The sequence below is a fragment of the Drosophila yakuba genome, chromosome 3R (genome assembly GCF_016746365.2).
Source record: "Drosophila yakuba strain Tai18E2 chromosome 3R, Prin_Dyak_Tai18E2_2.1, whole genome shotgun sequence".
Lineage (NCBI taxonomy): Eukaryota > Metazoa > Arthropoda > Insecta > Diptera > Drosophilidae > Drosophila > Drosophila yakuba.
The window spans coordinates 17,032,158-17,055,239 of record NC_052530.2 but is presented as its reverse complement, the minus strand read 5'-3'; the positions used below and the strand labels follow the sequence as shown (position 1 = coordinate 17,055,239).

The following is a 23,082-nucleotide window of genomic DNA, read 5'->3' as shown; positions in this document are numbered from 1 at the left end:
AGAAGGGGAAACCTCTTTACTTTTCAGCGGATTTTGTCAAAAGATAACATTATTTATTTCACGATAAGCTATAATACTACCTATCCGTACCACTAACTGGAATATTTATTGTCAATTTGGCAATTGGGAAGTGTATTTCGGAATGTGTTGTCTACCACGATTCAACTAGCAGCTACGCCGTTGGTTGCCTTGGCATTCTTTCGAGGATCGGTGTATGTGTACAGGACTGTAACGTTGTCGGCATAGTTTCTCGGAAGATCGAAGTCCGCACTATCCGCACCCAGGTAGCAGGCTCCGTAGGCACTGCTCTTGGTGATGCGCACCAGCTTGAGGTTGAAGTCGATGCTTGTCTTGGAGAGTTCACTGATGAAGGCCTCCTGCAGTAGATCCCAGCTGGACCACACCGATCCCACGCACACTACGCTTAGGTCGCCGGTCTTGACCAAATCCTGGTGCACATTGGGTAGCAGGGCAAGGATCATTCTGGCCAGATGGACGCCGGCCTCGCGAAACAAGCCGCGCGCCAGTTCGTCTCCGTTTTCGGCGTTCTGCGACAGCTTCTTGCACAGATTGGCGAAGAAGGGCTTGTCGAACTTGGCGTAGCAGTGCGGCAGCATGTCCAAGCGCGTCTCCAGACTAAAGTGCTCCTTGATCAGAGCCCAAGTCTTCTCCACGGGAGCTGCTGACTTCTCAAAGTTGTCCATGTGGTCGAACACCACCTTCACTGCGCGATACGAGATGTACCAGGCTGGGAAATAGATCGGTTGGGGGTCAGTATGGTGATTGCGAAATAAACCACAACAAAAGCGGCAATGAGTCAGTGGCAATCAACGCTATCAGGCAATCCTAATCGCAGATGCAGCCGTTAATCTCGACATTGAGCCAGGCATTAGTAGACCATTAGCTGATAAGACCCTCCGATTTATGCTCCCCACTCACCGCTTCCCTCGTCGCCGAGGAAGTTGCCCCAACCGCCGCAATTGGACGTGGAGCCGTCAGGGTTTCGCAGCAGGCAATTAGATCCAGTTCCTGAAATAAGCACCATTCCTCCGATGGATGAGGCGGTGTACATGCTGCCCATGGTGTCGCTGGACACGGCATAGCTCTGGGCCAGGTCCGGAAACGTGGTGCGCAGCTCCTGCTCCAGCTCGCGATTGGTGGCCTCCTGTGAGGATAGAGTGGTATTGAAAGATGTATCTAAAAACTTATTTAAAATATGGTTGATGGGTTGTTAGCACTGACCTGCTCGCAGCCACTGAGGCTCAGTCCCAGACTGGTGAGGGGCGTGTCCTTGGGAATGCCCGCCTCCTCCTTCGCCCGCTCCACCATGTCCGCGATGCGGCGGGCGCACTCCGGAATGCCGATGCCCCAGTGATTGGTGCCCAGGCCGCTGGTGGCGCCCACGGATTGGCCGCTCTCATCGCAGATGACCAGCCGGGAGTGGGTGGCTCCGCTGCAGGAGACAAAGAAGACGGTTTCTATTTCCGGGCTCTCTTCATCGTTATACAATGGGTGTTGTATGTCCGTAGGGGCCGTGACCGCGGACAATACCGCTATTGAATAAAATTAAATTAACCGATCTGGTGACGGCTAATTGGAGTTAAGGAACCACGCAATTGACAAATTCATTCAGGGGAAACGTGTCACACGCACAAATTCTATTCGACAACCCATAGATCCCAATAAAACCGAGACCATAAATACACGGAGAAAAACTTATCGGCTTTCGAAGCAATAGAAACATAAACATTTTTGCTAGCCAAGATTGCTATCTTATCTTATGTTATGTATAACTCAAGATTGAAACCTTTACACATTCCCATCGAAAATGAAAACATATAATGATTAAGTTTCAAAAATTTGTTTCTGTGCATTTAACAATCCAAAGAAATCAAATTAAAGAAGCTTTTGAGCTTGAAATTACCGTTATATTGCACACTGACAGCCACTGACAGAAAAGACGTGACGAAAGTGCACTGCTTAATACGCTCAATTGAGGAAATTATTTGATAGGCCACGCAAAGTGAGCACAACAAAAGACGTTTGTTATCGCCGCTCAACTATTTTTAACTTTCTTTCAATTTACTTCGGCCATAAAAATACCTCGGTGGGACCAATTCAAAATAAGGCTCCAAAGTTTCGTTACGTACGTAGCAGCGTGCGTAACGTTAACACATCAAACATTGAAGACTTCGATAAATAATCGAATGTTAACAGAATGTTAGCGGCTTTTACAATTTGTTATGTGCGGTTGTGCGGAATATAATTATCAAATAGTGCGCAAAAACATTAAATGTTTTCACTAGAAAGTGAATGAAACTGCTCCTCAACCCGCGACCGCTGTCGTGCCACAAAGAAGCACGTTAATTAATATGAAATTGCCGACGAATTCCCGTCTTTGGCGGCCTCTGCTGCTGCTGCGCCGCCAAAGGTCGCATGACGCAAAGGCGGTGGAGGCTCCAACACCCAGACCGGTTCCAACCAGTGCCCAGCTGGATGAACTGGAGCGGAATGTGGTTATGCGACACCACCGGAACAACGTGCCACAGATTCGCTCTCTCATCCAGGAGTTGGAGGCTGGAGAGCAGCACAAACTAAGTCAGCTGCAGGCTGAACTGGAACAGCTTCCCAATGCAACGCATCCGCGCCTGCAAGACTACGGCGAGGAGCCGCGGGAACTGGCGCAGTATGTCCACCGGCAGTTGCCACCTCAGTCCACCCTCAAGGAGTTCTCGGAATTGGCCCGTGCTCTCAACCTCTACCGCATGGATCACTTGGGGAACTATACGGGGCACAAAAGCTACTACCTGACTGGCCAACTGGCAACTTTGGAGCAGGCCATCATACAATATGCACTTCAGGCGGTTACCGACCACGGTTTCAAACTGATCTCCGTACCAGACATACTGCCCAAGGAGGTGATCGAATCTTGTGGCATGCGCACTGAGGGTGAACGCACACAGGTCTACAAACTGGACACCGGCGAATGCCTTTCGGGCACTTCGGAAATGGCCCTGGCCGGATTTTTTTCGAATAAACTACTGTCGGAGGAGCAGCTGCCCATGAAAGTGACTGCCGTGAGTCGATGCTATCGAGCTGAAACATCAGGACTTCAGGAGGAGAAAGGCATTTATCGTGTGCACCAGTTCAACAAGGTGGAAATGTTTGCCATCTGCACAGAGGAGCAGTCGGAGGCCGAGCTAGAGGAGTTTAAGAATATTGAAGTGGATCTGTTCCGGCGGCTAGGGCTCAACTTTCGGCTGCTGGACATGCCGCCTTGCGAGCTGGGCGCTCCGGCGTACCAGAAGTACGACATCGAGGCCTGGATGCCAGGTCGCCAGATGTGGGGCGAGATCTCAAGTTGCAGCAACTGCACGGATTATCAAGCCAGGCGGCTGGGCATCAGATACCGCCGTTCCGTTGACGGGAAGATCCTCCATGCCCACACCATCAACGGAACTGCGACGGCTATTCCGCGTCTGCTGATTGCCCTGCTGGAATCTTATCAGCGGGAAGATGGCATCGAGATACCTGCCGTTCTGCGGCCATTCATGGACGACCAGGAGGTGATCACGCGAAACAAACGGATACCGGAGACGAAGCTGGTCAAATTCATCAAGGCCTAGGCTAAACACATTCTGTACCTTTGACTGTTATCATTAAACCATTGTGCTTATCAACGAAAGCTGGGGAATATTTTGAAGCACTTTCCGCAGCCGATATCTGTCAGATCAGGGTATAACACCAGCACCCTGCGCTTAATCTCGTTCATTAATCATCGCGTTTGGCTATTGAATTACAAATCGATTGGTGACCTTTCTACGTACCCTTCGACTCCGCCGAAATATTTCATTGTGTTAGCGAGCTGGACTAATGCGAGTCCCAACTGGAATGTGGTTCAAAAGGCTGTTGATGTGGAGAAGGCGGTTCCTGCAAAAGAAAAAACGATTGCCATTTAGCAATAAACAATTGCACGATTAACTTTAGCACTGCAGCGGGTTGTTAGCACTCGGATCAAGCTTATCGCGTTTCATTAGCCCCAAAACATTTGTCAACCGCCCAGGTAAGAAAATACCGCTGACACAGGTGAAGTCAGCACACCAGAGACCAGTAAAGAATCTGAACCTAGAACTGAAACAGACAGCACAGCAAGAGGTGCATGCGTTCAAAGAATGCACTTTTAGTTCAGCGAAGGTTTATTTATAGTGGCGGAACTATTTACTTTATACATAGGAAGTCGAACTTTCTTCACACTACTTCCGTTCTCAGGAGGTTTGCCTGTACCGCCGCTCGTGCCTGCAAAAGTGAGAGCGCCAAGCGTGCGTGTTCCAAACTAGTTTATAATGCATCCCGCTCACTTTTGCTTACGTTAACACATATCTGGCTCATCACCCATAATAGTATTGTTGCAGAGGTTGCTATTTTGATTTACTATACCACGCCCACACATCGAAACACTCATTAGATTTTGATTAGAAGCGGCACATAACTGCCATATTTACGACGTGCAACTCTTACCCGGCGGAGCTCAATCCGTCCACGTTCCGAACGCTTTGAACAACAAATGCGTTGTGTTTGGCATATTTCTCATTTCAGGCTCAGCGACTCTTTGATATTTGTGTACCCGGTAATTGCACAATACATGGGTATATTGTGTTCGCAACTGTGTTTGTCGCAAGCTGAAGCAAACACTTCCGCCCCTATAAGATATTTTTGTGCATTGTATATTGCACCTAGTAAGAACTGATGATGCACAGATTTTAAGAATATTTGGAAATCGCCCAAATGTACTCATCGCTATTTTCAGATTAGTACTACTTAGTACCGGGTAGTCAATAGTCGGATAAAGGTTATTTCCTCTTTGTTGATGTTGCGAGACAGCTGTGCCTCAGTGCTGGTAAACAAACAAAAGCATTTGCAATTTATCGGCCACTTGGCGCCAGGTTTGAAATGCACAATTTTCTGTTTTTCATCTTTGTGTTTATTAAAACGTTACAATTTAATTCTATTACACTTTTGCTTATAAACGAAAGAAACAAATCATTGTCAATTGGTACATCATATTTTATACATCGTTTTCATTTTCAAACTTCTAGCAATCAACAAAACGCAAACACCAAGGTTACAACTTATTCATAAGAGCGTACAAATCATATAAAAAATCGGCAAAAAACATGGATATTGACAAGTGTAGATACAAAAATCAGTTATGTCTCTCATTTGGGGAGGGCTCGAAAGTGACCAAACTCTTTTCTTGCCTGTTCTTTATGTACAAAAATAAAATGTCCTAAATGTAGTCGAAGTTTGTCGTTGAATGTGCGCGAATGGATTTAGGGTGGGTCAGGGCGATCCCTATGAGTGAGCCAGTGGAGAGGGGTATTGCGGAAGTCCCTTTATTGAAAATTGTCAAGTTCTTATACGTGCCGGTGTTGTGCTGCTACTGATGCTGCTCCTGTTGTTGTCCCATTTTATGGTAAATCCTAACTAACATTTCTCGGAAAGAGTAAAACACGGTAAAAGTCAAATGTTGAAAGTGTTTCGTGCAAGGAGCGACCATTGCCAGGCCTCTACCACTTTTTCTTGTGACCGTCCACGGACACGTCGCCAGGGCCCAAGGACACAATCATGAGAAGACCACCGATCACGGAGAGAGTCTGTAAATATATAAAGAATATGTAACAACATTCACAAGAAAGATATGGTCAATTGCTAACCTGGAAAAAGTCGTATTTCAAGAAATCCCTGAGTGGCTTGTAGGACGGAATGGTCCACCAGGCATTGTGGTATAGATTCAGAACCGTGAGCAGAGCCACCAAAATCAGGGCGGACAGCTTCGTCTTGTATCCCAGCACGACCAGCACCATCAGAATGGAGCCAATGATGTCCTGGATAACTTGCCATACGCTTAGCTCAAACCGGATCAAAGTGATGAACATAAAGGCCAGCAGGATGCGGCCAGCCAGCTGCATGAAGTTCTTGGGCTTGTTCTCACCCATCGATGGCACGCCGGCGAACAGGCTGCGTCCCTCTATTCTGGCTTCCGCCAGGACGAGCAATAGGGCTCCGATGAGCGCAAAGTTTCGCAGCAAGAACTGGAAGTCCCACAGAATGGAGTATGCCACGGTCTGCAAACGGAGAATCCGGTTAACATTAAGGCTTCTTCAGGCGGACAAGGATGCAAACTCACCTGCAGCACCACAATGAAGAAGAGCAGTCCCACCGCTATGTCGACCTTAAATCTGGCCATCACCATGCCGCAGCCGCCCAGTTGGCCCAGCAGGTTGACAAGCACAAAGACGGTGGCCAGAAACTTGCCGCAGCCCCAGCTCATGTCCATGTACTCGCGCTGCTCGTTCCATTGGAAGTACATACGCAGGCCGTCCTCGAAGAACGTGGCGATGAGGCACAAACGGGCCACCGTGGGCAGCACATTCTTGCCGCGCTTAATGACCTGCAAAAAAGAGTGTTAGATTGGTTCTGGTTGTGTTGAGAGCCACCAGGACGGGTGCTAATATGGTGATAAGGGGGCTACTGACAAGATGATAAGGAATTGAAATATACAATGCCGTTGAGCGTGGCTTGCGCGTAGTCGTTGGAAATATCCCGCTGGCTGTGACGTGTCTCTAAACGCTCTATCTCTCGATTGCTATCTGCCAGCTAACGGGTTTTGGCCCGGCTGTCCATGTAATTTAATACATGTATGTATGTAAATCGCGAGCAAGTTCACCTGGCTTTCTAGCCCGACTATTACGGAACTCGACCTGGCCGCTGGCGTCCAGCTGCCCGCTCTTTCTTTTTCAACACTTTCACTTGCGGGGACAGCTCTCTCGCACACACACACACATCCGCACACAGATTGAAAATAAGCAGCGAGAGAGAGTTTTCCCTGCGGCAGACGCAACAACTGGCAATTGCGGTACTGGAGTACAATGCTATCACATATGGGTTGCACCCAATTCTTATTGGATGCCAATGATCAGCACGTAGCCCCCTTGTCAGCGGATCGTGATTATATGCAGCCAAGACCCTCGAACTTTGCCGCGTTTGGGTGACGTTGGCAGTTTTCCCAGTCTGCAGCTGTCAGGGCATTCCCGCAAAACCCATTTGGGAAGCACCAGGAAGAGACTGTCTGCGGTGGATATGGGGTCCTGGGAGACTTCTGAGCGGCTGTTGAGCCTTTAATATATTACCTTTTCCGCCACATCCTCCGTTTTCGCTATGTACTCGTTGGGTATGCTCATGTTGGCTGCTTTGGGCTGTTCCGATCTCTCACTTTGGGGTAATCGTCTGTGCGGACACTTTGGCAATTCGTTTCTGGCTTCCTGGACGTCGCGTCGCTCTCCAAATTGTTGTTAAGTTACCAGAAAATCATGAATTAAAAGTCAGGAACTTAAAAACACACACGCACGACAAAGTAGAGCCGTGATGGGGGCCTATCGTAATCGCTGCGTTATCGATAGGCAAGGGGCAGCACATGGCCAATCGGCAATTGATAATTCGCTGTGAATGGGAAAGTAATCAAAAAACAAGCGTGCCAGTGCCCATTTTATTTGACAAGTTAAACGCTAACTGCTTATATTATCAAGATGTCTGTTAAACCCAAGCGTCAGAAAATAGAGAACGAAGGCGAGGAGACTAAGCCAAAACAAAAGAAAGTCAAAGCCAAAAAACAGAAGGACGCCGGCTACGGATCCGGAGAATTTTCCTTGGACTGGGATGTGGACAGCTACAAGACGGAGTACGAAAGTGATGAGCACTGGGATCTACGTCGCAGCTTCATGCTGGCCCACAAGGATCGTTTTGAGGAGGACCGGCTAGTGTGCCTGGCCCAAACGTTCGTCAACATGGAGTTCATGGGCTGCAAGTATCCCAGCGCGACGATGTTGTTGGTGGCCGAGCTGTCAAAGGAAATTGCAGCGGATTTCCGTCAGAAACGGGAACAGCGCCTGAAACGCACCTTTGTCTCGGCATCGGATGCGGCGGAGCAGCGCGCCAAAGGTAGACGGAAGAACAATTAGTGGGCCAAGTGGCGGAAGGAGATTCTTTATATCACTAGTAACTATACGAGCCAGAGACCACAGCCTAATGCCTAATTCCAACTACTAGGGCGCCGGGCTGCACCTGTTCCCTCGGCGGGGTCCCCAAAAGAACGGCAGTGTTTTGGCGGCGGAGATCCAGTCGATCTCTATCAAGATCTGCGTTTCGACAAGCTCATTGTGTACTTAGCCGGGGGACGGAATTGCCTGCAAAACTCCTGCAACATAGCGAATGTTAAGTACGAAGAACGTGCCAGCCTAGATCAGCCAGTTAGCGAAAATACAAAATACGCCGAATTATTAGTAAATAATGAGGTGATAGCGACAGGACAGGGAGAGACCCTGAAGGCGGCCAAGCAAGCTGCCCATAAGCAGGCGTGTATGACGCTCCAGTCGCATTGCTATAGTATAAAGGTATGAAAGTCTTGAAATAATGTATGACTTATCTAAACCATTGCCACTTTCTACAGCTGAATGCCTCTCGCGACACCATCAAGGTGGAGAAGAACAAGGACGGCGTCAACATCAATGTCACCAAGGAGTCCGCCGACAGTCAGTCCGATCCCAAATTGGACGCCAACAACAAGGGATATCGCATGATGCGGCTTATGGGCTGGACAGGCGGTGGCTTAGGGCGCCTGAAGCAGGGGCGTGAGGATCCCGTAGGGTAATAGTTACTTTCAATTTAATGCCAAAATATGCTAAACCCTCTTTTATTATCAGTTATCTGCTAAAGAGCAATCGCAATGGCCTTGGATTAACAAATCCGAGCGGGAATATCGCTGATTACCGCAGGCTTATAGAAAACTATGTGAGGTCGGACGACATACGTGACATGCAGTTTGAACCCACGTTTTCGAAGGAAGAAAGAACCACGTTTCACCAGTAAGCAATGAAGGTTCATTATAACAAATTAAAGTTAATAATTTCGGCATTTCCTTTTGCAGAATTGCAAGGCAATTCGGCTTGCGTTCCAATAGCTATGGCAGTGGTGAGTCACGGCGGCTGTTGATCACCAAGAAGATCAGCTATGGCCAAATACTGACGGAGGTCCTGTTTCGACGCAACCCCAAGTTTTGTGAGCGTTACTTTGTACACGTGCCCATGCAGAAGGCTCACCTGTTTCCCGGACATGTGGCCGACCTGGAATTGGAAAATGTAGGCGAATAGGCAGGACGGACAATATCTCAGCTCGTAGTACTCGTATATAAGGATCTTCTTTATTCTTAGTTTTAAAGGATGTAAAATACATGCAAAGAATTTCTAACCGTGTATGTTGTTTACGTTTCGTGCTGAATGTCGGTGGGAAAGAAGAAGCATAGCTGCAAGTGCAGTCTCTTGGGCGTGCGATTTCAATGCATTTAAAATTTAGCAATGAATAAATGTCCTCGGTGCAACTGCGATGCTACGGGACAAAACCGTCTCGTCACCGACAGCTGTGGACACACCAAGTGTCGTCTCTGCTTGGTGGCGGATGTATCGGATTGCCTGGAATGTCGAGTTGCAGCCCAGGAAAGTGTCACGGTCCAGGAGACGCACGAAACGCAAGCAAGGACATCTGCGGATAAGCGGATTATTGTCACAGATAAGGGCTACCACTGTACAGTCTGTAACAAGGATTTCCGCAGCCGGACCCAGCAGTATTACCACCTCACCTGCGGCAACGATCTTCTCAAGAAGTTCGACTGCAAGGAGTGCGGACGCGTGAGTTGCACTGTGTACTTCTATTGTGTGTACTGCTCTTGAGTCAGATTTTTGTTTGCAGAGGTTTGCTACCAGTTCGCATTTAAAGTACCATCTCATGAGCCATGCGAATCAATCGAAACACTCGTGCAGCGTCTGCCAGAAAAGTTTCAAGCAACCAGTTGTTTTACGGCGACATATGCTTACCCACAGCCAGGAGAATCACTTGTGCCCGATCTGCCAAAAGGTTTTCCGCCGTAAGAGCTCTCTGAAAAGCCATCTGACGATCCACAGCGATCTCGGTGTAAAATTCAAATGCGAGCTCTGCTCTAAACATTTCCAGAACAAAGCCAATTTGAACCAGCATTTGCGAAAACACGACCAAAACATTATTCGACACAAGTGCAAAGTATGCCAGAAGTCCTTTCTACGACAAACCACGCTTCGGCTTCACATGAAGCGTCACTCAAGCCGCGAGCGTCAGTCTTGTCCTCTGTGCGGCAAAAGCTACAATGATCCGGATGCTCTGGGCAGGCATCTAAGGCAACACAAGACTGCAGAACGCTACCGCTGTATCCAGTGCGACATCACGGTCAACCGAAAGGACAACATGCTGCGACATCTGCGATCCATGCATCCTGGTTGTGCATTTGACAGTACTGTGGAGATAGTTGTACAGAGTTCAAGTGCCCAGGAGGCCACGATGGCGGAGGAAAGACCATCGGAGACTGTGCGATACAACAGCGTAATACAGAGTGTGGGAAACGTTGAGCCAGTGATGTTACCGCAAACTACGCCACTGCAATCTCAACTATCCGACCTGCAGCTGGAGCAAGGTAAAGCTGCACCAGAGCACCTTCCTCTGCCTGATGTAATGCCAGAGGAGAATGTCCAGCTGTATCGCAAGATCATATTGGATCTGGACAACGAGGAATACTCTAGCGAACCCAGCCCCGATGCACAAGAACCCGCCTTGCAACATCACCAGCCGCGTATCCCGGGACAAGGTAGCTCCAAATTTAGCGAGATGCACTGGCGCAAGAATTTCAAATATTGGTACCAAAAAGAAGAAAACACAAAGTGACGATATGATCTCTAATAAGTTGGGCCTTATTCAAAAAAGGTCCTCTAATTTATTAGAGATAAGTCAGGTGCTGCGAACCGAAGCGAGCCGCAACAATCTCGTTGGCCGCTAGCCATATTTCCGCGTGCCGACGTCACTGCCAAGTTCACCGGCCATCGGAAGCAGCAAGAGCACTTAATTTGCAATGAACAGTATTCAATATGATGGACGAGCGATCGGAACTCGAGACACTGCGTGAGATTTATTACCTAACTGATGATGCGTCGGGCAACTGGCGTAAGCTGCTCGCTCTGGGCGACTGCCTGGACCAACAGCTTAAGCGCAAACTGCTCTGGATGTGGCCCACATCGGTGGACCTGGAATACTTTAATCAGCTGCTAGCCATGCACGGCATCCAGCGAATTTTGAGCATAGGTTGCGGCAGTGGGCTTTTGGAATGGCTTATGACTGTGTCCGGAGGTCGGGAAGTCTCCATGTTTGGCTTGGAGGTCGACCGCAACTGGTGGCAGAGCAAGTATTCTATCCGAAGTTTTATACCGCTTAACTATTTAGAGGATGCAAGCCAACTGGACGCGGATTTATTGGCCAAATGCTGCAGTGACGTTTATCCTAGTGCTTTGCTCTTCTGCTACTTTAACAATCGTGGAGCATTTCTGGACTATCTGAAAGTGTTTCACGGCAAGTGGCTTATATTAATTGGGCCACTGCCCGCCCTTGGAATCCATACAGATCCCAATCCTGTTCAGCCCCAACTGCCCATCGACCAGTGGATCCTGCGAGAACGCCTTAACTGGACTGACCACAACATTGTGGCATTTTACGAAAAGATAGCCTAGTCTAGTCTGTAGTATCTCTATAATTGTAGTAATAAACCATTGTCTTACATCCTAATTAGTTCCGGTTCACTTCTATGTGAAACTTGCAGGCGGGTATGCTTTGCACTTCGGCCGTCACCGTGCTGTTTATGCCCAGATTGCTAAGAGCTCCTCGCACCAGTCCGCATGTGAAGGCCACGAACTTGGGCGCGTGCTCCAGCTGCTTGGTGCCCGGCGAAATGCGAGTCAGAAAGCGAAACGCCTTGTCCTGCACAACGTACATTCCGTGGTTGTTCGTCCTCAAGTTATCCACCTGCTTCTTGTATATGAGCATCCAGAAGTCGGTGCATATAAACTTCATAGTCTCCAACTCGTCCTTAAATCGCGACACTTCACGAGTGAGCCGCTCGATGAGGCGGTAGCCGGTGGTGAAGCCGATATACTCCAAAGTGGCCAGGTCGTGCTCCTAATAGGCGGAACCAAATCGAAATCTGTTGTAGGACTGGATCTTTCACGTCACACGGGTTCCTACCTTATTGCTATCCAGACAATAATTGACTATCTCCGCATGCAGGCAATCGAAAAGGATTTCTTCAGACATTTTCGAGGATTTAATTTTTCTTTGTAAGTTCAACAAATTTTTTAGCGAATTTGTTTTGATCTAGATTTAGTCAGCTGTTGCCTGCGTTACCGGGCGAATGGCTAGCTAGCGTTTAGCGGTATTACTGCGTTACTGTTATTTCTACTTGATTATTAACGGTATATAAATTATTTGTAACATTTGTTCTGAACCAATAAAAGTTTATAAATTTCTTAAGAGTAATTTCAAAATATCTTTTTAACCATATTGTATTCAATGTTTATTTTCAGTCAAATTGCACTTATTTGTATCGCTGATCTGGCATCGCTGTTCAGTGAGGGGGTGTTTGGCCAGAAGCACAACAAAAAATGTATACAAAACAACTCGGATTAAAATTCGCGAAATACTTGAATTAAACTTGACCAAACGAGAATTAGTAACTAATCTAGGATGCTTGACCTAGCCCACAAAGCCACTCTGCACAGCATGGTCTGCCAGGCCATCCTAGTGCTTATTTGTTTGCTCTGCTACGGATGCGGCGGTCTCACTGGGGCCAAGTTCGTCTTCGACGATACGGTGGCTATCGTCAAGAACCGGGATGTCAACTCACTGCCTACCAACTGGACGGCGATCTTCACGCACGACTTCTGGGGTGCTTCCCTGCTCAGTTCCGATTCCCACAAATCTTTTCGGCCACTGACCACCCTGATGTTCCACTGCGAGTATGCCCTGCTGGGGCTGAGTGCCGCCCACATGAAGTTCCTAAACCTCCTGCTGCACTGCGTCAACACGCTGCTCATGTGGCGATTAATTCGCTCTCTCTATGTTCCGGAAGTCAGCACCGCGCGGTGGGCCATCCTCTCCGCTGCGTTATTTGCCGCCCATCCAATACACACGGAGGCGGTTTCTGGTGTGGTTGGTAGGGCCGAGCTCATGTTCGGCATGATTCACTTGTTGTGTCTGCTGCTGACCGTGGCCAACACCGGGAGACTCGGTCCACAGACTGGCGGGCTGATTATGCTGCTCACCGCTGTGGGAATGCTGTTCAAGGAGTCAGCAGTGACCATCCCAATGTCGTGTGTACTGTTGGATTACTTTCAAAATGGCTACTACCATCTGCGATTCAAGGATCAGTGGAGTCTTGTGCGCACACGGATCAGCTACCTGTTCTACTTGCTGGGTACTTTGGGTCTGCTGACGGCTCGCCTTTGGTGGCAGGACTTTGAGACCCCCACCTTCAAGGAAGTCGACAACCCCGTGGCTCACAATGAGCATGTGCTGACCCGTGGGCTTTCCCAGCAGTATCTGCTGGTCATGAATATCTGGCTGATGCTGTGCCCCCACTGGCTTTGCTACGACTGGGCATTGGGATGCGTTAAGTTGGTGACTAATATTTGGGATCTGAGGCTGCAGGGCGTGATCGGATTCTACTCCATCGTGTTGGTAGCTCTGATGAACTTCCGTCGCCTGCCCGGAATGATGTTAGCTCTGGGTTCAATGATTATCCCGTTCCTGCCCGCATCGGGAATTATTTGCGTAGGATTTGTAATTGCAGAACGGACGCTCTATGTACCCTCCATTGGCTTCTGCATGCTGTCCATCTACGGATTCTTATATTGGTACGACTGCAGTACGGAAAACACACATTGGCGCACTGCTCTACGGATTTTTTTAATGCTGCTCTTTACCGTAATGATGATACGGACTCGGCAGCGAGCTACTGATTGGCTCAACGAGGAGCAGTTGTTCAAGTCTGCTTTACAGGTGTGTCCAGACAATGCCAAGGTACACTATAACATAGCCCGACTGGCCACTGACACAGGAAACAATACGAAAGCCTTTCAGCACTACCACAAGGCCATTCAACTGTATCCGAACTATGAGTCAGCTCTGATGAACCTCGGCAACCTGTATCGGGAGCATGGTCAACTGTCCACCGCTGAGGAGTACATTCGGTTGGCGTTGCAAGCGTATCCTGCATTTCCAGCGGCCTGGATGAATCTCGGCATTGTGCAATCGGCTCAGGGAAAGTTCGACAAGGCATTGGCCAGCTATGAGAAGGCCCTGAAGTACAGGGCCAATTTCGCTGTCTGCTACTACAACATGGGGAATCTGTATCTGGAGCAGAAGCGTTACGCCGAAGCCCTCCATCATTGGCAGCATGCTGTGGCAATAAATCCCCGCCAGCCAAAAGCCTGGGCCAACATTCTCACAATGCTGGACAATAAGGGTTTGCAGGACGACGCCCTGCGCATCTCAAATCAGGCTCTACAACATCTACCCAATGATGTTAGCATCCTATTCATACGAGCCAACGTACTTGGCAAACTAAAACAATACACGGAGGCGGAGGTAATCTACAAGCGGGTTGTTGAGCTGGAGCCACACAACACCTTGTATCACACGAATCTCGGAGTTCTCTACCACCGCTGGGACAAGACGCAGGAGGCTATAGAGGCTTATCGGACTGCAATAAGTATTAGCGCGGCTAGGGCAACGACAGCCCGGGAGAATCTCAGCAAGCTCTTGAAACGCCTGGAGAGGGAGGCGCAGGTCACGCAGAGATAAGCGTTATAAGTCCCACCGCCACCCGCCAAATATGTATTCAACCAAAAACTTGGTTGTTTGCAAATAATAAGAGGTATGGAGAATATTTGCAATTTTTGAAATATGAAAATTAACTTAACAACTATGTACACTTCCTAAGCCGAAATAATCCTAAACAAAATATGAGGTTATGGGTTCACTTACTCGTCTCCGAATATTTTGAAAAGACATTAAAAATAGATAGTCTAATTTAATTTAAACTCTGTGCAATATAGTATTTATATCATATATCCATATCCCATCAGCGAAATCTCATAATACCTTAATTTTATTAAGTATAAGTTAGGATAGTTTATTTATTTACTCGAGGGTATATACAATTAATGTTAAAACTAAATAATGATCGAACAATTACTAGACGACTTACATAAATTAACTAAACTCTAGAACTAAGGACTACATGAAATACTTCAAAGAATAGTGACAATTCTGGCACCATTGTAAAATAATTCAATTCCATTAAAGATTCATGATTTTAAAATAATAATACCGCAAATTACATAAGTTTATATGTAGCACATATAAACAGTTCGGGCTGCTCGAACATGGAAAACGCTGAAAAACTTTGGCAGAATGCGAGACGACAGGTCGAACAAAAGAGAGATTAACGTGGACATCAGTAAATATTCAAGATACATGCATGCGTCTATGTACTATATGCGTAGGCGTAAAGGTATAACAAAGTCTTTGTGTTTGAGATACGGGTCTGTTGGGTTTTTCTGGGTGAGCAAGCAAGCAACGGCGGCTGGGAACTAAATCAAATAATAATGAGCAAATAACACAGCTAGCACAGCAACACGGTTATGGGGTGGCAACGATCTACAGCAGCACAAACTCTTCGCTTTCACTATCATCTTGGTCGTTCTCATCGCCATGCTGCGGCGGCGCCAATTGTGCGCCCAGTTCCTGGGCCAGAGAAGCCACCTGTTTTATGAGCGGCTTGTACAGCGAATCGCTCATTTCGTCCCGCTCATGATCCAGGCAACGACCGCGGGAAAATGTGAACAGTGGATAGTTCATCTCTGTTTGCTCGGTGTGATGGGATGATTGAGGCGTCGTATGATGGCTCCCAGCTGCTTTATCCACAGTTGCCCCAGAGGCGCAACGCATGGGATGCAAATACTGTAGGCATTAAGATATTTATTAGGAAATTGGAAAACCAAGTGCTTTAGTTTTGCTCACCAGCTGCACGCTCTCCATAAAACTGTCGAAATCACTCTTGGTGGCACAGTAAAAGCCGATGCAACAACTAGGATCCATTTTGCTGGCCTTAAGCTTTCGCGGGGACTTGCAGTGAAACGAGTGCAGGGAAAAGTTCTCCTGGTTAACATCGACCATCTCCTGGCAATAGTGCGGATCCAAGTGGATGAGCCTGTCCTCCTGGAAGCCGACAAAGTACAACGAATGCTTCGGCTTTCCACCAATGATTCCCAGGCAGTGTTCTGTACTCAGCAGCAGCTTCAGACAATGGGCATACACAGGATTCAGTTTATCACTGCCCAAGCGCAGTGGTATCAGAACAATGACGGACTTCCAGTGCTGGTGTTGTTCCGTTTTAGGAGTTTCCGCCTGCGGTCGCTTTGCTTGTTGCCAAGGCACATGGGGTTTTGGCGCCGGTTCCGGAATGCTGCATTGATCCTCTATATCTTGCAAGTAAACTAAAACACCAAAAACAAGGTTATCAAAACAAACACGTTATCAATTGAGCTTATGAGTAATGAGCTTCGCGAACAAGGTTGCAGCAATTACTCATGGACATATCAATGTGTCATGCCAGTTATCTTATAAATCGTTAACTGAGGATTCCTTTCTGTTTGTACTTACTCGTGCAATCTTTGGCTACATAGACACTAATATTGTCAAAGTCTGCATTTTCCTGAGCTGCGTGCTCTAAGGCGTGTCTGTGGTGAAGTATAGAGTTACTAGATTAAATAAAGATTTACAATATGATAAAGGTCTCTACTTACTTAAGCAAATAGGAAACAGAGGCGGGACCGTACCAATCGCCAGGTTTTTTACCCAGATGCTCCCCCAGCCGCACCAAAGCATGGATGGAGAAGGGACTGCTTTTCGAGGAACTGTCGCCGAACCACTTGACGATCTTCTTATGCATGTTGTCCTCGTAAGTTGAGTGCAACTGAGACTCTGAATCATAACGCCAGCCTGAAAAGAGAAGAAGGTTTTATAGAAATTAAATGTATTTACGCGGGCTAATTTAACTTACTGCGCCCCAGGAAGTGACAGATGAGACCTTGAGCTAAGAGCATCTGACCACTCCTTAGCATACAGCCCCATCCACAGTCCGAGGTGTAGTTGGAGCCATTCATTATTGGGAACTCTCGTCGGTAGGTCATCCAAATTCTGCTATAAAAGTCACGACGAAAGCCTTCGATGCCCTCCTCCCAAGGCTGTTCGCCCACCTGGTTCTCCACTGCGTCCATCCCAAGCTCCTGGGGCACCACAATCTCATCGATCTGCTGCGGATTTAGGGCTGGATACAAGGAGGCTGACGTAGATGTGGCCTGGATACTGTCGAACGCCGATGTGGCGTTATCAGGGGTGGTATCCGCCCCGCTGGGCAGCTCGGTGATGGAACTTTCCATGCTAACGGGCGGCGTAAAGCGTCGATGATAGCACCGTCCAAGTAGCCACACGGGCTGCTCCTTTGAGAAGCTGGTTTGTCTCATCTTGCCGCTCCAGCCATACTTAACATTGTGCCACATGGCCACGAGCTTGGACTCCATGCCCTTGGTGGGAGTACGGTTTGCCGACAGGTCACCGGGTTCCTCGCTGTGCTGCTCCACGTGACCACAGCTCGGACCGCTGTTGCCGCTGCCGCCGTAGAGCTGACTGAAGGCGTTCATGAAACGTGATGACGTCGATATTTTGCGCTGCGGAGTCGCTGTCGCAGCGTTTTCCGTCTTGAGGTTCAGATTCGCAGATGAAGTGCTTACGGGGGAGGGGGAAGGGGCGCGAGGAACGGCGAATACGGTACGGTGAATCGTCTGTATGGGGGCCGCTTGCTCCTCCTCGATTGCGCCGTCCTCCACCAGCGGCATGGACAGCGGATCCGCATCCTGGCCGCATATCCGACTACCCTCTACAATGGTGCCCTCGCCGGCGGCTTCGAAGAGCATCAGTTTTTCGTCGGTCAACTTGGAAAGGAGGCCGTCATAGTTCATCTGCTTGGTGGCCGTAGTCGTGGACGAGGACATGAAAATAGAGGCGGAAGTGGTAGATGAGCTACTATGACGCTTTGTCCGCAGCTTGCGGAACTTAAAGAACTGCGGCATGGCAAACTCGGTGCGAGCCCCTTGCTGGCCCTGGCTTAACTGGCAACCGACCACCGATTGCGTGCTAATTACAAATGTTTACTCACCGTTTATTTGTTGACAAAATAAGATAAAGTAACTACACGAAATTTGTTTTTCTTATTCTTATTCGCGAGAAGTACAATTGCCAATTTCAGTGTTGCCAGACTGCAGGTATGCTCTATTATAAGTATGTTTGTAGGGTGTGTTCTCATTTACGTTAATCTAATAATGAGTTAAAAATATTATATATTTTGTTAATTATTTTTGTTTTGAATTGTTTTGTTAAAATTTATATCGTTATTTACAACTGTGATAATATTTAAGTGAATAATTTAGAATAAGTCTCCCGGTTTTTGCCGGTTTGGAGATTTCAGCATCTTACGCTCAATACGATTTCGGGAACACCCTTATTTACTTCCGGCATGTGAACGGTCTGGCAGCACTGCGACAAGAACAACCAGCTGTGCGGGTGCTAAAATTCTATTGCGCAACGCTGAAATTCTAAACACTCGCCTCGCCACACACAACTTAACTGACACCCGCTCAAAATGGTAAGTAATGCAAATTGCTGCAAATAGAAGCACTTTGCTAATCGAAATCAATTCAATGCCGCCCAGCAGGGCCCAATTCAAAGGTTGGTGTACACATTCGGTCAGCGCACCTGTAGCCAATTGCCGATTATCGGCTCAGCAGCGATATCCAACACCAAACCAACAACAATGGCCCTCTCCGTCCGCCAATCCTCCTCCTCCGTGCTGGCCACGGAGTCCTCCAACAAGGGAATGATTATTCTGAATCGTCCCAAGGCGCTTAACGCCATTAACTTGGAGATGGTACGTAAGATCTACAAGCACCTGAAGAAGTGCGAGAAGTCCAAGTCGCTGGTGATCATCAAGGGCACAGGTGAAAAGGCCTTCTGTGCCGGTGGAGATGTGCGTGCTCTGGTCGAGGCGGGACCCACGGATGAATCAAAGAGCTTTTTCCGGGAGGAGTACAGCACGAATGCCCTGATCGGAAACTATAAGATTCCCTATATCGCCATCATCGACGGTATTACTATGGGCGGTGGCGTGGGTCTGAGTGTGCACGGCAAGTACCGTGTGGCCAGCGATCGGACGCTGTTCGCCATGCCCGAGACGGCGATTGGCCTCTTCCCGGATGTGGGTGGATCATACTTCCTGCCTCGACTGCAGGGAAAGTTGGGCCTTTACCTGGGTCTCACTGGATATCGACTGCGCGGAGGCGATGTCTTTTACTCGGGCATTGCCACACACTATTGCGAGAGCAGCAAGATCCCCGATCTCGAGACGGCGCTGCTTAACTGCCCGGATGCGGATGATGTGCCTGAGCTGCTGCAGAAGTACCATTCCACGCCAGAAAAGCCCTTCTCGCTGCAGCCTGTCCTGGAGCAGATCAACAAGAACTTTTCGGCGGATTCGGTGGAGGGGATTCTGGAGAATCTTCAGAATGACGGCAGTGAATGGGCCAAGAAAACGCTTGAGGTGAGTGGCGCACAGTTCACTAAGTGATAAGAACATAATCGGATGTTAATTGGCTAAGCCAATCATCGCTTGACGCGCGCTTTTAGCGCCTTAATATTTCATCCGTTTCCAGCCAATTAGCGACTCTTTATTTGCAGCACGACTTTTCTTTATTAGAACATACAAGTTACACTAGCCCATAAAACCACATCCCAGTCCTTGTTGCAAATTTCTACTAGCGTTAGATTTTAAATGTTGTTAAGATATATTGTTTTGTCACGATATGTTTTACTTTATTAGCAAAATAAGACTCATTTTTATTATTGCAATTTTCTTTACTTTAGACCCTCTCGAAGATGTCTCCCACCTCGATGAAGGTTACATTCCGTCAGCTAGAGCTCGGATCACAGCTATCTTTGGCTCAGTGTCTTATTATGGAGTATCGTCTGGCCGTGCGTCACTTGGAGCGCAGTGATTTCAAGGAAGGAGTTCGCGCTCTGCTCATCGACAAGGATCAGAAGCCCCAGTGGCAGCCAACTAAGCTGGCCGATGTTACAGAGGAGCATGTGCAGTGGTTCTTCCGCAAGCTGCCGGATACCGAGGAACTCAAGCTGTAATGTAGCAACCTAGTTTTGTTTTTGTTTGAGCCTAGCAAACCTGTTTGTCTTCCGTTGAGCCGCTATACACACAACTAAACATCTCTGTATATAGCTATGCAAGTTTGAGTTACGTTATGCATGGTTCCTTGCCTGCCGTTTTGCAATATTCTTTTATATATCTTTACCGTTCTGTGGCCACAGTTTGACGAACTCTGTCGGCTAATTTTCCGCAATCTCTTCTCTGTTTCATTCCAACAGCGAATAACTTCGAGGAAGAGTCCTATTCGCCGGTATTTACCAATAACGATTGTGAAATTCAATGCATTTATATATATGATATACATATATGCCTATATATATTATATACAATTCGTAGTCCTAATACAATCAATAATTGTGCCTAAAGAATCGTTAGAATTCGTTTACCAAGAATAAAAAGAAGTTTATACTTTTAATAACTGTTCGTTGTTAGTGTCTAAGCGCTGTTATCCTTTAGCTTGATGCTGTCCTCCACCATGTTTGTCAACTCGACTAGCCTATCGATCTGGGTGGCCTGAAAGTTTAGTTTACCCAGCTCCTGCCTCCAGGATGTGACGTCCACTCGCAGTTGGACGCGAATCTTATCATCGTCAGACATGACAGCCGAGCTTCCAGTCGACACAGTCGCGGATCCACCACTTTTTACATTTCGCAGGCGTCGCAATGACTCTTCGGTTTTCTGCACGGATGTAAGCACATCGCTCACCACATTGAAGTACCTATATTTTAAATAAGAGTTCAGGGAGATTCTAACCCATCGTACAATTATACTCACGCCTTGGTTATGTGACTAGCAACCTCCGACAATATCTGTTCCACCACCAGGGTGCCAAGCTGGGACTCGTTCTGCTGGGCAAAAGCCTTCAGGGGTCGAAGCATTTGCTCCACATAGCTCGAACATCGCGTGGGAACCTCTCGATTCGTCTTGCGATACAAGCGCGGCAAGTCGTTTACCTGGCGCACATTTTCCGTTTCGCATTCTCCGATCAGCAACTCCACCAAGGTCTTTTGTATGTTAGTCAAATGCGCAGCTAGCGTGTCGGCTAAGCAGGACATCGATTTGGCCAAGACATCGCTAAAAATGTTCGTTCGCTGATCAGTAGGCACTGATTTAATAATCAATTGCTGAAGCTCTGGCAGGTACGCGTCAAGCTTGCAAATGTCTGCATGGAGGGCAATAAGCAACTGGTTACGAGTGTAGGGCTTTGAAAAATTGCTGTCCTTGGACAGAGCAATTGCATCCGTGATCCACCGCGAAAGACGCAGCACCGTCTGTACATTAAGTTTGTAAAATTTCGGAAATACTTCGGGGAGGTAAACTCCTTCGGCCCAACACCGTGTCATAGCCTCCTTCGCAGCATTAAATGCGGATATTTTGTAGTCCTTATCGGTAAGATTATCTTTTAAACTGTCATCCTGGAGCACCGGCTCCAACTGGGCTTCAAATTTACCGGCAATTTCCTAGAATCAATAAACATGAATTAAAAATTCTATTATAAACTTATTTGCATACTTGAAAGCATATTTGGAAGTAAACCGGAAGATTCCAGCGAGCCTCGAAGTTTTTTGTTTGCTTGTGCTGGCGATAGAACGTCACGGCCTGCTCGCCGGAGCAGGTCAACAGCTCCTCAATTTTACCCAGGAAGTCGCGAGTACACTTGTATTTCACATAAAACACCTCCGAGTTGCCAGGCGCAAATATGGAATTCATGTGCAGTTCAAGGCGCGTCTCCACATCAGACCAGTAACTATTAACCACGAAGTTAAAGCCCGGAAACTTATCTGAGTAAAGAGTAAGGCGCAGCAGATCCGTCATATGCAGCGATATAAAGTTGAGAATCTTGCTGTAGATGCCAGCCAATCCCTGTGGCGAGTTTTGCAACTGTTGTTCTCCAATGACGCCCGCCATATACGGTGCCACCACATCCTCGCGGAAGGCGCTCTCAGCCTGGTCACAGGCATTTAGAGTTATGTAGATGCGCAAGCAGCGCTCCAAGGATTCCGGTGCCGAGTTGCGGGCCTGACTAAGAGCGTCATTGAAGAAGCGTCGCAGATGCTGATGCAGTTGCCCTTCGAGTTGTTGGATCTTTCCTTGATGCTCGGGGCTTAAGTGCTTGGAGCAGTGTTTTTCATGGAACTTCAACTGAATCAGGTCCAGGGCAGCGCGCTCTAGGTCAACGGCCTTAATTGGCTGTTCTCCGCTGAGCTTTCGGTCTATTAGATCCTGAAGCTTGTTAATGGTCTCATACACCTTCTTTAGGCTTTGCAGTCCGCGTTTAAACTCGCGAAGCTGCCGCTTCTCCTCCAACTGAGCCCGCAGCTCGGTCACGTTCTCGTCTATCAAGCCGTGAATGCTCTCGATGTCGCTGCGGAACTGCTCCAATGGCTGTTGGATGGTCTTTATATTCTGGTCCAGTCCCACCAGGTTTGCGCTCAAGTTTACAAAGTCTGCGTAGTCCTCGTTGATCAAATCGATCATAGCCGCCCGCAAACCTTTGAGATAAAGTCCCAGGTTGTCGCGAAGCTGTTCCAGACTGGGTGCATTGCGGTTCTTGTGCAGAAACTCATCCACCGAGAAGTTGGCCTGTTCCAAGGAATTTTAGCAAGCGAACAAATCTGATATGGATTAGTTTACCTTCATAAACTCATTCTTGTCGAAGCACAGTTTCTCCGCTGTGCTGGTGGAGCCAGCGGTCAAGTGAGCTGACTTCTTGACCGGATCATGCATTGCCTTAGAGCTGGAATTAAATTATTTGTATGTTTTTAACAAATTCTTGCCACGAAAGTTTCTCTGCTATCAGCACCGATATCAGGAGGCGATATTTGTCGGCGACTATCGATATG

General features: G+C 47.8%; 11 protein-coding genes across 14 annotated transcripts; 6 read left to right on the top strand and 5 right to left on the bottom strand.

Annotated features, from left to right (window-relative positions):
• Positions 1 to 20: 20 nt before the first annotated feature.
• On the bottom strand, positions 21 to 4,667 carry LOC6537196 (N-acetyl-D-glucosamine kinase). Its single transcript, XM_002097718.3, has 5 exons — positions 4,519 to 4,667; positions 3,828 to 3,930; positions 1,243 to 1,453; positions 940 to 1,165; positions 21 to 748 (listed from the first exon to the last, which is right to left on the bottom strand). The coding sequence occupies exons 2-5, from the start codon at positions 3,851 to 3,853 to the stop codon at positions 162 to 164; spliced, it is 1,050 nt and encodes a 349-aa protein (XP_002097754.1). The 5' UTR covers positions 3,854 to 3,930; positions 4,519 to 4,667; the 3' UTR covers positions 21 to 161.
• Positions 2,191 to 3,685, top strand: LOC6537197 (serine--tRNA ligase, chloroplastic/mitochondrial). Its single transcript, XM_002097719.4, has one exon. The coding sequence runs from the start codon at positions 2,373 to 2,375 to the stop codon at positions 3,624 to 3,626; it is 1,254 nt and encodes a 417-aa protein (XP_002097755.1). The 5' UTR covers positions 2,191 to 2,372; the 3' UTR covers positions 3,627 to 3,685.
• A 291-nt stretch (positions 4,668 to 4,958) lies between the features above and the next one.
• Positions 4,959 to 7,429, bottom strand: LOC6537195 (surfeit locus protein 4 homolog). Its single transcript, XM_002097717.4, has 4 exons — positions 7,191 to 7,429; positions 6,188 to 6,451; positions 5,715 to 6,125; positions 4,959 to 5,654 (listed from the first exon to the last, which is right to left on the bottom strand). The coding sequence occupies exons 1-4, from the start codon at positions 7,239 to 7,241 to the stop codon at positions 5,568 to 5,570; spliced, it is 813 nt and encodes a 270-aa protein (XP_002097753.1). The 5' UTR covers positions 7,242 to 7,429; the 3' UTR covers positions 4,959 to 5,567.
• Positions 7,430 to 7,489: 60 nt separating this feature from the next.
• On the top strand, positions 7,490 to 9,303 carry LOC6537194 (NF-kappa-B-repressing factor). The gene is made up of 5 exons (XM_002097716.3): positions 7,490 to 7,998; positions 8,107 to 8,450; positions 8,507 to 8,703; positions 8,760 to 8,921; positions 8,984 to 9,303. The coding sequence occupies exons 1-5, from the start codon at positions 7,587 to 7,589 to the stop codon at positions 9,204 to 9,206; spliced, it is 1,338 nt and encodes a 445-aa protein (XP_002097752.1). The 5' UTR covers positions 7,490 to 7,586; the 3' UTR covers positions 9,207 to 9,303.
• Positions 9,304 to 9,335: 32 nt separating this feature from the next.
• On the top strand, positions 9,336 to 10,803 carry LOC26536173 (zinc finger protein 502). Its single transcript, XM_015192711.3, has 2 exons — positions 9,336 to 9,740; positions 9,802 to 10,803. The coding sequence occupies exons 1-2, from the start codon at positions 9,411 to 9,413 to the stop codon at positions 10,801 to 10,803; spliced, it is 1,332 nt and encodes a 443-aa protein (XP_015048197.1). The 5' UTR covers positions 9,336 to 9,410.
• A 196-nt stretch (positions 10,804 to 10,999) lies between these two features.
• Positions 11,000 to 11,694, top strand: LOC6537193. The gene has a single exon (XM_039375848.2). The coding sequence runs from the start codon at positions 11,004 to 11,006 to the stop codon at positions 11,637 to 11,639; it is 636 nt and encodes a 211-aa protein (XP_039231782.1). The 5' UTR covers positions 11,000 to 11,003; the 3' UTR covers positions 11,640 to 11,694.
• On the bottom strand, positions 11,640 to 12,311 carry LOC6537192 (trafficking protein particle complex subunit 6b). Its single transcript, XM_002097714.3, has 2 exons — positions 12,151 to 12,311; positions 11,640 to 12,084 (listed from the first exon to the last, which is right to left on the bottom strand). Exons 1-2 carry the CDS (start codon positions 12,217 to 12,219, stop codon positions 11,695 to 11,697), a joined length of 459 nt encoding a protein of 152 aa, XP_002097750.1. The 5' UTR covers positions 12,220 to 12,311; the 3' UTR covers positions 11,640 to 11,694.
• Positions 12,312 to 12,481: 170 nt separating this feature from the next.
• On the top strand, positions 12,482 to 15,005 carry LOC6537191 (protein O-mannosyl-transferase TMTC4). Its single transcript, XM_002097713.4, has one exon. The coding sequence runs from the start codon at positions 12,649 to 12,651 to the stop codon at positions 14,764 to 14,766; it is 2,118 nt and encodes a 705-aa protein (XP_002097749.1). The 5' UTR covers positions 12,482 to 12,648; the 3' UTR covers positions 14,767 to 15,005.
• A 66-nt stretch (positions 15,006 to 15,071) lies between these two features.
• On the bottom strand, positions 15,072 to 18,331 carry LOC6537190 (cysteine protease ATG4D). 2 transcript variants are annotated; one of them, XM_015192710.3, is made up of 6 exons: positions 18,185 to 18,331; positions 17,030 to 17,987; positions 16,773 to 16,968; positions 16,630 to 16,706; positions 15,988 to 16,463; positions 15,072 to 15,927 (listed from the first exon to the last, which is right to left on the bottom strand). In XM_015192710.3, exons 2-6 carry the CDS (start codon positions 17,985 to 17,987, stop codon positions 15,625 to 15,627), a joined length of 2,010 nt encoding a protein of 669 aa, XP_015048196.1. In that variant the 5' UTR covers positions 18,185 to 18,331; the 3' UTR covers positions 15,072 to 15,624. The 2 variants fall into 2 exon arrangements, with proteins under 2 accessions (XP_015048196.1, XP_002097748.1); XM_002097712.3 differs by lacking the exon at positions 18,185 to 18,331 and having other exon boundaries at positions 17,030 to 18,120.
• A 217-nt stretch (positions 18,332 to 18,548) lies between these two features.
• Positions 18,549 to 20,654, top strand: LOC6537189 (3-hydroxyisobutyryl-CoA hydrolase, mitochondrial). 3 transcript variants are annotated; one of them, XM_039375735.1, is made up of 4 exons: positions 18,549 to 18,670; positions 18,740 to 19,621; positions 19,945 to 20,213; positions 20,458 to 20,654. In XM_039375735.1, the coding sequence occupies exons 1-4, from the start codon at positions 18,668 to 18,670 to the stop codon at positions 20,462 to 20,464; spliced, it is 1,161 nt and encodes a 386-aa protein (XP_039231669.1). In that variant the 5' UTR covers positions 18,549 to 18,667; the 3' UTR covers positions 20,465 to 20,654. The 3 variants fall into 3 exon arrangements, with proteins under 3 accessions (XP_039231669.1, XP_039231668.1, XP_015048195.1); XM_039375734.1 differs by having other exon boundaries at positions 18,554 to 18,670; positions 18,737 to 19,621; XM_015192709.2 differs by having other exon boundaries at positions 18,555 to 18,670; positions 18,737 to 19,621; positions 19,945 to 20,654.
• Positions 20,621 to 23,055, bottom strand: LOC6537188 (conserved oligomeric Golgi complex subunit 2). The gene is made up of 4 exons (XM_002097710.3): positions 22,874 to 23,055; positions 21,752 to 22,822; positions 21,014 to 21,699; positions 20,621 to 20,957 (listed from the first exon to the last, which is right to left on the bottom strand). The coding sequence occupies exons 1-4, from the start codon at positions 22,964 to 22,966 to the stop codon at positions 20,675 to 20,677; spliced, it is 2,133 nt and encodes a 710-aa protein (XP_002097746.1). The 5' UTR covers positions 22,967 to 23,055; the 3' UTR covers positions 20,621 to 20,674.
• Positions 23,056 to 23,082: the final 27 nt, after the last annotated feature.

Coding starts and splice junctions, on each gene's coding strand:
- LOC6537194 (XM_002097716.3), top strand. CDS start 7,587: ATGTCTGTTAAACCCAAGCGTCAGAAAATAGAGAACGAAGGCGAGGAG. Junction 8,704..8,759: donor GGGCGTGAGGATCCCGTAGG/GTAATAGTTACT, acceptor TTTTATTATCAG/TTATCTGCTAAAGAGCAATC. Junction 8,922..8,983: donor GAAAGAACCACGTTTCACCA/GTAAGCAATGAA, acceptor TTCCTTTTGCAG/AATTGCAAGGCAATTCGGCT.
- LOC6537195 (XM_002097717.4), bottom strand. CDS start 7,241: ATGAGCATACCCAACGAGTACATAGCGAAAACGGAGGATGTGGCGGAA. Junction 6,126..6,187: donor TCTTCATTGTGGTGCTGCAG/GTGAGTTTGCAT, acceptor CTCCGTTTGCAG/ACCGTGGCATACTCCATTCT. Junction 5,655..5,714: donor TGAAATACGACTTTTTCCAG/GTTAGCAATTGA, acceptor ATATATTTACAG/ACTCTCTCCGTGATCGGTGG.
- LOC26536173 (XM_015192711.3), top strand. CDS start 9,411: ATGAATAAATGTCCTCGGTGCAACTGCGATGCTACGGGACAAAACCGT. Junction 9,741..9,801: donor ACTGCAAGGAGTGCGGACGC/GTGAGTTGCACT, acceptor TTTTGTTTGCAG/AGGTTTGCTACCAGTTCGCA.
- LOC6537192 (XM_002097714.3), bottom strand. CDS start 12,219: ATGTCTGAAGAAATCCTTTTCGATTGCCTGCATGCGGAGATAGTCAAT. Junction 12,085..12,150: donor ATTGTCTGGATAGCAATAAG/GTAGGAACCCGT, acceptor TCCGCCTATTAG/GAGCACGACCTGGCCACTTT.
- LOC6537188 (XM_002097710.3), bottom strand. CDS start 22,966: ATGCATGATCCGGTCAAGAAGTCAGCTCACTTGACCGCTGGCTCCACC. Junction 22,823..22,873: donor ACAAGAATGAGTTTATGAAG/GTAAACTAATCC, acceptor TCCTTGGAACAG/GCCAACTTCTCGGTGGATGA. Junction 21,700..21,751: donor ACTTCCAAATATGCTTTCAA/GTATGCAAATAA, acceptor TATTGATTCTAG/GAAATTGCCGGTAAATTTGA.
- LOC6537191 (XM_002097713.4), top strand. CDS start 12,649: ATGCTTGACCTAGCCCACAAAGCCACTCTGCACAGCATGGTCTGCCAG.
- LOC6537193 (XM_039375848.2), top strand. CDS start 11,004: ATGATGGACGAGCGATCGGAACTCGAGACACTGCGTGAGATTTATTAC.
- LOC6537197 (XM_002097719.4), top strand. CDS start 2,373: ATGAAATTGCCGACGAATTCCCGTCTTTGGCGGCCTCTGCTGCTGCTG.
- LOC6537190 (XM_002097712.3), bottom strand. CDS start 18,098: ATGCCGCAGTTCTTTAAGTTCCGCAAGCTGCGGACAAAGCGTCATAGT. Junction 16,969..17,029: donor CTGTCACTTCCTGGGGCGCA/GTAAGTTAAATT, acceptor TTCTCTTTTCAG/GCTGGCGTTATGATTCAGAG. Junction 16,464..16,629: donor TGTAGCCAAAGATTGCACGA/GTAAGTACAAAC, acceptor TTGGTGTTTTAG/TTTACTTGCAAGATATAGAG.
- LOC6537189 (XM_039375734.1), top strand. Junction 19,622..19,944: donor GGGCCAAGAAAACGCTTGAG/GTGAGTGGCGCA, acceptor TCTTTACTTTAG/ACCCTCTCGAAGATGTCTCC.
- LOC6537196 (XM_002097718.3), bottom strand. CDS start 3,853: ATGAAATATTTCGGCGGAGTCGAAGG. Junction 1,454..3,827: donor TATTTCGGCGGAGTCGAAGG/GTACGTAGAAAG, acceptor TGTCTCCTGCAG/CGGAGCCACCCACTCCCGGC. Junction 1,166..1,242: donor GCCTCAGTGGCTGCGAGCAG/GTCAGTGCTAAC, acceptor CTATCCTCACAG/GAGGCCACCAATCGCGAGCT.